This window comes from Chiloscyllium plagiosum, unplaced genomic scaffold (assembly GCF_037043375.1).
Source record: "Chiloscyllium plagiosum isolate Xiang-an unplaced genomic scaffold, Cpla_swu_hap1 HiC_scaffold_26, whole genome shotgun sequence".
NCBI classification, from domain to species: Eukaryota; Metazoa; Chordata; class Chondrichthyes; order Orectolobiformes; family Hemiscylliidae; genus Chiloscyllium; species Chiloscyllium plagiosum.
This window is the reverse complement of record NW_028270164.1, coordinates 23175607-23189276: the sequence shown is the minus strand read 5'-3', so window position 1 is coordinate 23189276 and position 13670 is coordinate 23175607. Positions and strand designations below refer to the sequence as shown.

Here is a 13670-nt window from a genome sequence, read left to right as displayed (position 1 = left end):
GCTTTCTAACTGATGTAAAAAGATTGGCTACGACATTGGGAAAACTCATTACCTTATATAGTGCTATTAAATATTCTCGTAGCCAATTGAACAAATAAGTGAAGCTTTGTTTGTCTCAGTTGAAAGATAGCATGTATAATACATTCATTTTTTAGTACTGAAATGTTAACCTAGGTGATTTACTAGTGCTCATGATGGGCTTGAATCTGCAATCTCTGATAGACAAGTGCAAGACTGCTACATACTGGGCCAAACCGATGAAAATGATTGGCATTTGTCCAAATAAGATTGTCATAGGATCCAGTCACCTTCATCCCCATGAGTACCTTGTTAAGAGCACTGAGCTACTTACCAGGCTAACTTTGATTTCTGTTTTGATCCTTTCTCATTTAGGATTGTCCACAGCTGGTGCCCTCAGATGAGATTCTTATCCCAGTTGGAGAGGTGAAACCAATCACACTAAAAGCACGGAACCTGCCACAGCCGCAGTCTGGGCAACGGGGATATGAATGTATACTTAATGTACAAGGAGTAACCCAACGAGTGCCAGCTCTCCGATTCAACAGTTCGAGTGTTCAATGCCAAAACAGTTCGGTAAGTAGATAATTTGTCTCCGTCATCTTAATATATTCAGTTTGTAGTCACGCAGAAATTAAGTATAAGTCAGATTTTAGTCTCGACATTGTTACAGCACACTGTGTTAAGCATTGATCATTCTGAAAGGATGGCCATGTTCCTTTACAATCCACTGGAGATTACTAAATTGGAATCTTTTAAAACTTGAAGCAACTTTGCTCGCTAGATTTAATCATAAGGTGATAATGTTAAATAAATGACAGCTTCTGGTTGTCTATTACATGGAAAGTAATAACGAATCTGCTGTGTTGATTAAATGCTAATAGTGTAGTGCAGGTGTACTCAAGTTCAGGAGCCATTTGCTAAACATAACGCATTACAGAAGGAAAAGCTGCAGTATTAGATTTTAGTAAAAAGCATCTATGTCATCATTTTATTGAGTGGATGATACTATCGGAAACTTTTTCTGTTACGGGGAGGTGAATATTGGTTTGATTTGGATTAAAGCTCAAGAACGTTGCTCATTAGCTTTTCAGAAAGCTTTACATGTTTAATATAATTATTTCAATTTGTGGCTGGTGACAAAATTGGCTGCTAACTGGCCAACTGGTTTTGCAGTTACAAGAGTATACTATGAAAGATGAATTAGTAAGTTCACAATTCCTTAATGTTTAAATCAGGTTTTGTATAATGTCCATAAACTGAAAACAACCGATCAGCAAATAGTTGCATCATGTGCTATTTAAGCATTTATTCAGCAACTGCATCTGTCCTTATTTTAACAACTTCAGAAATATCACACGGTTTGCTCATCTTTGATTATTTTGTATAATCTCAGATGTGTGCAACTCATTACCTTCCTGAATCTTCTGTTTATTTTGCAGAAGCTAACCTTTTCTTACTTGCTGTTATTCAGTTGCTGCTGTTTGATTTAGTCCATTTTCAGTTTGATGCTAAAATCAAAAAGATAATTGGGGAATGTTTTCTATCTGGATCAGGAGTATATCTACAATGGGCAATAGTTTGATCAAATGCAGTTCATTGCCTTGATAAGATTGGCTTAATTCAGAACTGAATGCTAACAATTGGAGAGTCCTGTGATTGACAGTGCCTGGCAATCAATCAAAATACAAATGTGTGATTGACAGTCTATTCAACCAAGCTTTAACATGTCAGTCATTGTTAAGAGTATTTTAAGTATCGGAGAAACAGTTCAGCTTTTTATTTCTATGTGAGATTAGACAGTGTCTCTTTTCTCATCATAGGTTTTGTTATTGCCAGACATTTTCTTCTCAGCAATGAGGTTTGTAGGTACGATTGCTATTTCTTGTGTTTGTGCTCTTCCAATCATAGATGACGTATTTCTGACTGATTGGTCACCAGTAGCTCTGTTTATATCTTACTTTACGATATCAAAATCTAAGGGGAGAAAACAATGTATTAGGCTAAAATTCAGATTTCAAACCTTGGTCGGAGAATTGAATGAGGTGCTTGAGACTTAGGGGGAAGGCGATACAGCAGAGGATTTTAGGGAAGAGTGGTTCAAAGTTGGGCTGAGGTAGTGAAGCTCTGCCAGCAGGATGAAGGGAGAGGGGAATGCAGAGAAAAACAGAATCAGAGGATCACAGGGAAGTAGGGAGAGGGAGACCAAAGTTAAATGCAAAGATAGACTAAGGATATCCAGGGATTTGAAGATAACATTTTTATCCTTAAGTGTAATGCACTAAAGAGACAGGGAGGCAATATGTATCAGAAAGGCAGGCATGAGTGAGGTGGCGTCTCTATGGGATACTGTGGGCGCAATGCATTTTGGATGACTTGGGGTTTAATACGGTAATCATAAGCTAGCAAGTATGACCTTGAACTCTAATCTGGAAATGTGGGTTAAAGGTTCTACAGCTAAGAGGCGAAACGAAGGGCAAAGACAGTCAATATTGCAAAAGTAAAAGTGACTGACTTTCATGCTAAATAGAATGAGTTATTTTCCTTCTCGAACAGAATGCTAATTGTTTACATGGTTTGGTCAGTCTGATTGTGTGGCCAATGAAAAGGGACAGAATATTTAACAGTGCGGCAAATACTGTTAAATGGGCAGAAATCCATTTCTGCCCCCTAATTTTCTTGTCACATCTGTGTCCAAATTTCCTTCCCTGAAGACTTCTTAACAGTTTGAAAACACAGATGTTCTTGGGTTGAGGGACATGATGAAGGGATCGCTATCATCAAAAGTTGACTGTATTTTTAAAATATGTATTATAAAAACCATTATATGCAGCCAAGAACACATGCACACAGCACTTGGGTACCTTAAAATTGCCCTGAAGAAGGTAGTCACAAATGTACAGAGTAGAAGTGTGCATGTGTGTGTTTAAGGTAGCAGATTGAAAGTGGTAGTCTGAGAGAGCTTCATAGTCTGTTAAGTAGTCTTTGACCTGTGTGTACTACAAGTCGCTGGTGGCCTGGACTGACAAAGCAGTATCCTTTAAAAGTCCAGGGCTGCAAGGTCTAAAGCTTTACACTTGTACAAAGCAGGCTTTCAAAGAACAGAAGGCTACTTCATCAAGTATTACAATAGCAGAGAGGTGTGTAATTATATTGGAGCACTGACATGGCTGCTTCTGAAATAGAATCCTTATCTTGGATTTAACTAGATGTGCCCTATCAGTCTGTGTCGTTCAAAGGGTGGCAGGGACACTGAAGGCAATAATAAGAGAAACCAAAGTCTGTTATCAGCAACTGTCAGCTTTCAGGACTCTGCAGCTGAACTGAATTCCATATGAGTCACACATACTCAATACAAACTGAGTGTGGGCTGGTTTAGGATCATTTTCGTAGGGCTACCACCTTGATTTTTAAATAAGGTCCATGAGTTATTATGTGAGCATGTCATTCATGATTAAATTATTGGAGGACTTTCTCACAAATAAGAAAGAAGTGAATAACAGCACTCCTCTGCATTTCTGTTTTGCTGGTTGAAGGAGGCTTTTTTTTTAAAGATGAAGTCAGCAAGTTCCTCCAATAATTCCTTCAGTGTCTTGAGCCATACGCGTTAGGAGAATTCCAGATTGGCTTGCGCGGAGTTAGTAAATATCTGGCACAGAGTCAGTAAAGATACAACTGTTGGAGGGTAGAATGGCTGTAATACCTATTTGTGATTAGCATTTAGTGACATAGTCACATTATTGTCTTATAATAATGTGTAATATATTAAGAATCACATTTCTAACTTCACAGTAATAATGTTGAAAATTGTCTACTTCCTGTGAAGAGGTTTGTGCTAGATTTCTGCTGAAACCCTGAAGTAGACATCTTAACACAAAACAGCACATAGAATATTGATATAACTGAAGGTGAAAACAACAATAACAACAAATAAACATCTGAAGTATTGACTATGAATTCCAAAGATGAGCTTTGAAGAATAATTAATCCCTGAGAGTCAAACACGAAACTTGTTACCATGATTGACCACTTACCTGCTGAACTGCCAAGCTTGTATTACATGTTGTGAGCAACGAGAGAAATGACCCTACTTCCTTCGCCACCTTAATGGGACTAAAGGTTGGACCAGAGATTCTTATACCATGACTGTAAAAGAAACTGACTCTGAGCAAATGATGACTATTTTTAGAGACAGGCAAGCCATTGCTTTTTAGTGTCTCAAGGTAGGGTTCAACTGCTTTACCGTCAAATGAATCCCAGCCTGGAAATGGTCAGAAGTCACTTCCAGAGAGCAGGCTAGTTTAAAGCCAAATTAGAATTAAAGCAGAGATTGGATTTGTTTGAGACCATTATGTTGCTAGATAGATTTAATACTTTAACTGCAAGGCTGAGTATAAGTTCAGTTACAGTGATTAGATTACTTAGTGTGGAAACAGGCCCTTCGGCCCGACACGTCCACACCGACCTGCGGAAGCTCAACCCACCCATACATTTACCCCTTCACCTAACACTATGGGCAATTTAACATAGCCAATTCACCTCACCTGCACATCTTTGGACTGTGGGAGGAAACCCACGCAGACACAGGGAGAATGTGCAAACTCCACACAGTCACCTGAGGCGAAAATTGAACCCGGGTCTCTGGCGCTAACCACTGCCACCATGCTGCCCACCGGGAAGATTCTTTTTCCTAACATGGTAATTGCTTTTCTTGCAGAAGAAAGACTTTGACAGATTAATATGATTTACTAAAAAAAAGAACAACCGGTCTTTGTAATATCAATGATCTCTGCTATCTTCTACAACATCAAAAGTCAGTTCTGCTATAATGCGGTAGATCTGTTCTTGTGCAACCCCGTGTTATAAGAAGAATGTGCAATAGAAGTCCAGTTAAATTAATGGGGTCAGAATCACATTATAATGAATACATGCTTTAAAAGTTTGCAATTTAGAAACAGTGACTCCAGTTCATAAATTGTTCACAAATTCACATTAACGAAATGCACATAATAACAGAACAAACTGTACTTTGTTTTAAAATGACAGCTAGAATGTTTGAGATACCACATTTGATTTTAAAGTGTAATTAATCAAATATTAAACTTGTGTATGTTTTTCTTAATTCTTATTTCAGTACCACTATGATACAATGGACATCAGTGACCTGCCCATTGAGTTTTCAGTGGTGTGGAATGGTAACTTCATCATTGACAATCCAGCAGACATCAAAGGTATAAGTACAGCCAATATGAGCATAGGTTCCTTCTAACTATCTTTCTAGGATCAAAGAGGCACTTTAACGTCGAGCTCACAGCTTTGTGAGCTATGGTGCCATCCGTGTCAATTTGACTCATTCTTCAAGGGAGGGGATCTAGATTTGGTGGGGAATTTGAACTTACCAGTCAGAGGCAATGGGGTTTGGGTGATGGGTACTGGGCTGTGAAAACCTGGAGATCGAGCTTTCCCGACGTACGTTGGAGATTTAATTCCAAATTATGCACAAGTCTGACATCCCAGGTTTCCAACAGGGAAATAAGTGGTCTGTGGATTAAATTCAGACCCTCAACATTATACAATCACAACAAAACTCATTCTTCGTTAAAATTCATTCCATAGTCAAAAAGCAGCTTTTTAAAGTTTTTCTAATATCGCTCACCATGTTGTGGCCTGAAGCAGGTTTATTTTGCAACAGAATTATTTGTGTTAAATGCTCTGTTCAGCTGACAATTCAAAGGCTTTTGTTTGCCACACCGCCTACAAAGTATTTACACAGTGAAATACAGGGTCAGAACATCCTGCATTTTATGAGAGTATCTCTTATCTAATTGGAATCGTCATTGTTAATTATATGCATCTTGCTTTCTTCAAATTAAATTTCCTACCCATGCACCATGAACCACTATGTGATCGACCAGGCAGACCGTTGACGCTTCTTAAAGATTCATAGAGTCTTAGAATGTACAGCGCGGAAACAGACCCCCCTCCCCCTCTCCCCTCCCCCCAGGTCCAACCCGTCCATACTGACCAGATATCCCAACCCAATCTAGTCCCACCTGCCAGCACCCGGCCCATATCCCTCCAAACCCTTCCTATCCATATACCCATCCAAATGCCTTTTAAATGTTGCAATTGTACCAGCCTCCTCCACTTCCTCTGGAAGCTCACTTTGACAATGTAACTTCAATCTGGAATGTTTCAAAAACAACACATAGGATTGATACCCCTGTCTTGCCGCCAAAATATTGCTTAAATTTTTGGGGTTTTTTTTGAGTAAACATTTTCTGCTGTTTTGGGTAGTACCTTTCTGCTTATATGGGATAATTAAATCTGATTCTAGCATTATGCTCCATGTTTGGTTTCCGTGCCATGACAATTTTCATGTTATGTCATCAGGTGTGAAACATGATAGTTCAGACTTCATACAGACTTTGTTGATGTAGAAAATGGTAACCTCTAAGTGCAAATACTCTGGGGATCTTTGGTGTGACCAAATGTTAACACAAATTAGTACAGCATCACTCTTTTGTTGTCTAAAACAGTCTTCTGCACTTGAAACTATTATCCATTGATTAGAATGTGTTGACTTAGAACGATTTAGACTGTTGCAGTATTTGAGTACAGAGGAACCTCGATTATTCGAATATCAATTATCCCCATTTCGAATTATCTGAAGAAGATCTCAAGATCCCGATAGAAGCATTACATCAAAGAGGTGTTTCAACACTATTTGCGTCTTTTTTTACAGTGATTAAAAACAAACCCACCTTACTGAAATGCTGCCAAGAACAGTCCTGGACATCAGTGGGAGCCCAGGCACCGTATCCAAATGACTGACCTCCCGCCCTCTGTCTCTCTCCCCACAATTTGCCTGGAGTTCTACACAGGGGTGTACTCTAATGTCCCTTTCCCCAGATAATCTCTCCAACGTTGTCCTGTACAGGGCACAAAGGTGTGTGTGTGTGTGTGTGTGTGTGTGTGTGTGCGTGCGTGCGTGTGTGTGTGTGTGTGAGTGACGCACGTGCTATTTTGAGGCACCCCTGCCTCCAAAAGCAGCAGCAGTCTTACTGTTGTTGTCCAGTCCAGCGTTTGGAGGGGGGAGGGGTGCAGCAGCGGACAGTGAAGGGGCCTCAAAGTGGGGTGCGGGGTTGGGGGCAGGTAGGGCTCATGCGAGGTGTGCTGCTGCCTCGTCTCCTGAACAGGGAGCGGACTTAGCATGTGCTCGCTGTGTCAATCCCATTGAACTAATGGCGGGGGGTGGTGCGAGAGGCTTCAGCAGTGTTGCAGGTCCCTTACACATAAGTGTGTGTCTGCTCAGAAACAAACCCTGAGACCGAGAGAGGGAGCGAAGAAAGAAGAAACTTCAGAGGAGTTCTAGTGGCCCCAGAGGAGAGACACTGGTGGGCGGCACAGTGGCACAGTGGTTAGCACTGCTGCCTCACAGCGCCAGCGACCCGGGTTCAATTCCTGCCTCAGGCGACTGACTGTGTGGAGTTTGCATGTTCTCCCCGTGTCTGCGTGGGTTTCCTCCGGGTGCTCCGGTTTCCTCCCACAGTCCAAAGATGTGCAGGTCAGGTGAATTGGCCATGCTAAATTGCCCGTAGTGTTAGGTAAGGAATAAATGTAGGGGTATGGGTGGGTTGCGCTTTGGTGGGTCGGTGTGGACTTGTTGGGCCGAAGGGCCTGTTTCCACACTGTAATGTAATCTAATCTAATCTAATTAACCGAATAACCAAATATCCGAATGAAATAGTGCCTGCCCATCTCATTTGGATAATCGAGGTTCCTCTGTATATAATGTCTTTGAATACAAAAATAGAAAGGACCTAAGTGACTTTTTGCTTGAGAAAATCCACCCTCTATTTGATGTTTACACTTGTTCTTATCGTGAGGTGTGAGTAATAAAATTCTAGTTGGAAAGAAGGCCAAGTGTGTGTAACTTGTAAAACTTACTGCTGGTAAGCATGTTTCAAATAAAATAAAGTTAAAAGTCACACAACACCGGGTTATGGTCCAACAGGTTTAATTGGAAGCACACTAGCTTTCGGAGCGACGCTTCTTCATCAGGTGATAGTGGAGGGCTCGATCGTAACACAGAATTTATAGCCTCGATCTGTGTTACGATCAAGCCCTCCACTATCACCTGATGAAGGAGCGTCGCTCAGAATGCTAGTGTGCTTCCAATTAAACCTGTTGGACTATAACCTGGTGTTGTGTGATTTTTAACTTTGTACACCCCAATCCAACACCAGCATCTTCCAATCAAATAAAATAGGACTGGTTAAGAAAGTTTAGAAATTAGTGTTAGTACCATCATTGCAGATGTTTTACGTTTCACTGAGTTATTAGGTTTCAATCTGTGTTGAAAGAGACTTTCTGTTCTTCAATGACTTTGTATAATGTACCTCTCACTTCAGCATTTCATTAAACTGGTTTCTCTCTGAATTCTGTAAAATTTTGTGTCTGAAAGATCTGCTTAATCTTGCTGTATAAGAGCAGAGTATCCACATGTAAAAAACAATATTTTCCTTCACAATGACAAAATTAACTTTAAAATGTCACAAAATTAATTAGTATGGTTTTGTTATGTTAATACAATTATTGAATAATTTCTGTATGTTCATACCTTCAACAGAGATAGTATTTCTTCCTCTTTTAGACAAAATAATGCAATGCCAAAATGATTTATAAACAAATCCCCTAATGGAAGACTATCCGTGTGCATATGGGTGTTGTAAAGATGTTCCTTTTGAATGCTTTGACACAGTCCCCTTATGTTTCTTCCAATGACAATTTTCGTTGTATTAGTTGTATACCAGCAATATCTGTAAATAAATATTTAGAGAAAGCATTCAAATACCCAATTAGCTAACGAGAAATGGAAAAAATCCATTTAATTATTCAAATGATATACACCATGATTTTCTGCTTTTGTGGAAAACATTGTTCCTGCTGAAGGTGAAATTTGATCTGTTGACCATGAAGGTGAAAAACTGAATGCCCTAATTTTCAAAATGATTACCCATGTGCTGCTGTTTGTGGATTAATTACTTGATGAAGGAACAGTGCTCCAAAAGCTAGTGCCTCCAATTAAACCTGTTGGACTATAACCTGGTGTTATCTGATTTTTAACTTTGTACACCCCAGTCCAACACCGGCATCTCCAAATCATAATTAGTTCCTGCTATGTTATTTGATGATGTTGAAAGGAGTTTAAAAGTCTGCTATATCACAATGGTAAACATGAGCCAATGGCTGTCCTATTATTTTGTTACCCAAAAGGAGTACTCGCACCTTTCACCCAAGTGTTTTTTTGTTGTGTGACAGACAAAAGATGGACTTGACTCAGACTTTAATTAAACAAATGTTTCTTTATTTAACCCTTTAGGTACTAATATTCAATATAAAGCATACATACATTGTAACATTTACTTCCTACTTCATTTAACTTAACTTCAACTTTAACTCACCATTTAACTTTGCTTTACTTTAATTTCGACTTAATTCACATTTAATGTCCATGCTAACTTTATAAGTTTGACTTGATTTAAATGCTGTTCCAATTCAGAGTGAAGTAGCCAACTTTGCTCTTGGTGTAGGTCTTACCTCATGGGTCTTTGTCTTCTCTGAAGATGACTTCAAGGCATGTTCTTCTCAAATGTCGGTCTCGAAGGCTTATTCCTGCAAAATCCTTTGTTCCACTAAAATGGACTCTGTTTCCAGAAACATTTCTGGCACTCAGCCAATTGAATTGACCAAACCCTGATCACAATGTTTGATCTAAGCAAATGGAGTTTACTGGTAAACCACTCTCAGATGTCTATACAGTTACATTCCATACTCCATATGAGGCATCTGCCTCTCCTTGAATGAAAAATGTGAGGAACTTATAGGTATTTAATTTAGCTGTCACCACGCTTTATGACTGTTCCTTTTGATTGCCTTCCATGGACAAGGGCGAGTTTCTACTTGTATCATGATGAAACATGTCTCTTCCTCTGTACTATCATAATAAGTGGACGTAGGCTTGCTCGTTTCGCTGGAAAGTTTGTTTTCAGACATTTTGTCACCATACTAGATAACATCATCAGTGAGTCTCCAGATGGAAATCCAAGTCAATGTCTTTGTTAATAGAGTTCCGGTTGGAATGCCATACTTCTTGGAATTCTCGTGCATGTTTCTGTTTTGATTTGTCCTAGGATGGATGTGTTGTCCCAGTTGAAGTGGTGTCCTTCCTCATCTGTATGTAAGGATACTAGTGAGAGTGGGTCATGTCTTTTTGTGGCTAGTTGATGTTCATGTATCCTGGTGGCTAGTTTTCTGCCTGTCCAATGTAGTGTTCGTTACAGTTCTTGCAAGATATTTTGTAAATGACATTAGTTTTGCTTGTTGTCTGTATAGGATCTTTCAAGTTCATTATCTGCTGTTTTAGTGTGTTGCTGGGTTTGTGGGCTACCATGATGCCAAGAGATCTGAGTAGTCTGGCAGTCATTTCTGAGATGTCTTTGATATAGGGGAGAGTGGCTAGGATTTCTGGATGTGTTTTGTCTCCTTGTTGGGGTTTGTTGCTGAGAAATCGGCGGATTGTATTCATTGGGTACCAGTCAAGCTTCTCAAAGGGCTCATTATGCGATACCTCCTGCTTTCTGATTTTTGTGGTCATGTTCCAGTAGTCTAGCTCCTGTATTCTAAAATTGCTTCACTGTGCTCTTTTCCAAAGCCCACAGCACATTGCCTTTATCTCTTAGAATCATCGAGATGTACAGCACAGAAAAGATCCCTCCAGCCAAACTCGTCCGTGCTGACCAGATATCCTAAATTAATCTAGTCCCATTTGCCTGCACTTGGCCCACATCCCTCTAAACCCTTCCTATTCATATACCCATCAAGATGCCTTTTAAATGTTGCAATTGTACCAGCCTCCACAACTTCCTCTGGCAGCTTATTCTATATGCACACCACCCTTTGCATGAAAAGTTGCCCCTTGGGTCCTTTTTAAATCTTTCCCTTGCTCCTCCTCAAAATCTGTATTGGATTTTTGGTCACATTTTCTTCACGTTCTTTGGACCAGTATTTCATGTTCCTTCATGATGCCTGTCTGAAGCATCCAGATATTTGTAAGTATTAAAGCCAATGCATAAATGCAAATCATGACTACCAAAGACTGTAGCCCTTCGCTGCCTGTGCTGCCTTGAAGTTTATTAAGTCGCAGATTCCCGTTGCAGTATTTGTTTATTGAGGAGACATAAAAAGTAAATATAATTATTTAACAGATTGAATAAAAGCTTTTCTTAATTAATGAGAAAATGTGAAGGCTTAAAATGGATCTTAAAAAATTATTAGTGCTTGTAAAGCTTCAGATGTAAAGCAGCAGATGGCATCTGTAGCAAGAGTAATGATCTTCGCAGTATTTTTGTAAAGCTTCTCCAATGTTATAACATCTTTCTCAGTGTGAAAGCAGCATACTCCATCTCTTCCCACCCCCCCGCCTCAGTTGAACAGTGTCACTACATCAGGAATTGACTGTTGATCCTTCACGTCACCTATCTAGCTTCTGCGTTGAAATCAAGTGAGCTCTTGTCCGCATTTATTTATTGCAAATCTTACATTCAAGGCACAATAATGTGTGAAATGCCTGGGACCCAGTGTAAATATAGGCACCTGGTAGCACTTGTTACAGTGCAGGAAGATTTCATGCAATGTTGGGGGTTGCAATGAATTGTAGATGTGGAAGTGTGAGGAAGGACATTGAATTTTAGTGACCAGAGTCCCTCTGAAATCTTAATGCCACTCAGTCTAGAATGAGACATAGCCATATCACATACCAGGCTGGATAAGAATGAGTTTATCTTCAACCGTGCTCATCAATTCAGTGGTCACAATATCAAATCGCTGTGTCCTATTTACTCTAACCTGAAATCTTTATTTATAATGTTCTGATCAGTGCATTATAACTTATGATTGTTAAACAATGAGGTTTAAATTCACGTTTAACACTGTATATCACTTTTCTTTTTTGAATTTCTTCTGATTCCAGTTCACCTGTACAAGTGTGATGCACTGAGAGAGAGCTGTGGTCTCTGCCTGAAAGCGAACCAGAAGTTTGAGTGTGGCTGGTGTCGTGGTGAAGGGCGATGTACACTGAGGCAACATTGCCCCATTGCTGCTTCTCAATGGTTGGATCTGTCCAGCAAAAACATGAAGTGCACCAATCCTCGTATTACAAAAGTAAGAGAAATGTTATTATTTTCTAATACTCCATGATGCTTTGTGGCATCTGATGAATAATGTTTGTTTTCTGCTGCTCCATGCATGTCTGATAAATGACATGCTCAAAGAACTTCCCCTCAGTATCCGTGTATCCGTTCTTCACAAACTTTCATATGAAGCATGGGATATAATGCTCATTTTTTTCCTAATTGCTTTCTTATTGAGTGTCATATAACTACTATGATTTAAATAAGACTTGAATAAACTGGAAACCCTAGTGTCACAATGAGTTTGTTGACTGTTGCCAGTTGGCTTATAACCTGATAATGCAGAGGTTCAACAAAAACATTATTTAACAGTATTAGCCATTTGGTTTTCATGAACACTAACCTTGTCAGATAAACCAATCGTGAACTCTTGCATTTGTTGGTCCCATATATTCTGCTCCAGTGCACAAACTCTAATTAAACTCTGTTCAAAGTGGAGAATCTAATTAGTCCAAATTGATTGGCTCATTATATAAATGTAGCATTAAGAACCTTACACAAGGTGACTGAGTTATCATGTGCAGGCCAGCCTTTTTAACCGACCCGTCACAAAATATAGCTTGCTTATTTGTTGACCCAAAATGTTAATATTAGCAAACTGTATTATAGCTTCAGTTTTACAGCATGTACATGTGCCTTAGTAATGTGACCTCGCTTATATTTGTAAGCTGGCTGTGTTTATCAGTCCCTAATGTCAATTCCTCAGAAAGTAAACCTCTAAAATGAATATAAGCTAAGCACCTGACAAGATAATGAGCCAAAGTCCTTTCTGTTAGCCCTTGTAAAACTAAACTTTCAAGGATTTTGCAGCAATTATCTGGTGGTGTTCAATTTAGGAGATGTACCAATCACCCGGCTTTCCAGACTTGCATGACCTTTTGAAAGTATTGGTGTCCTATACAATCTGTATCCTTAATATTGAAATCAGTTTGGAGAATCCTTGAACATATGTTGGGGAAGACCAGAACTATGGCTCTAAGAATAAGGGGTAAAGCATTCAGGACTGAGATGAGGAAGAATATCTTCACTCAAAGTTGTAAACCTATGGAATTCTCTACCACAGAAGGTTATTGGAGTCAGTTTATTAGATATATTCAAGAGGCAGCTGGACATGGCCCTGATGGCAAAAGGAATCAAAGGGTATGGAGAGAAAGTGGGAATGGGATACTGAAATTGCATGATCAGCCATGATCATGTTGAATGGTGGTGCAGGTTCGAAGGGCTGAATGGCCTACTCCTGCACCAATTTTCTATGTTTCTACTTACAACATTACCTTTCTTTAAACAACAATGACACTCTGAAGATTAGTTTTGTAACTGCCTGCCATCAAAGGCAGTTAGTAAATGTGTATAAAATAATTCTGCATGCATCTTTGCTATTGAGCTCACTGCCATTTG

General features: G+C 39.5%; 1 protein-coding gene across 2 annotated transcripts in view; it reads left to right on the top strand.

The window, feature by feature from the left end:
* plxna2 (plexin A2) overlaps window positions 1–13670 on the top strand; it is a 498163-nt gene that overhangs the window by 357506 nt on the left and 126987 nt on the right. For both annotated transcript variants that reach the window (XM_087973574.1, XM_087973575.1), the window contains exons 10-12: window positions 394–594; window positions 5153–5249; window positions 12053–12243. In XM_087973574.1, coding sequence (XP_087829700.1) covers window positions 394–594; window positions 5153–5249; window positions 12053–12243 — 489 coding nt within the window. The remainder of the gene's footprint in view (window positions 1–393; window positions 595–5152; window positions 5250–12052; window positions 12244–13670) is intronic.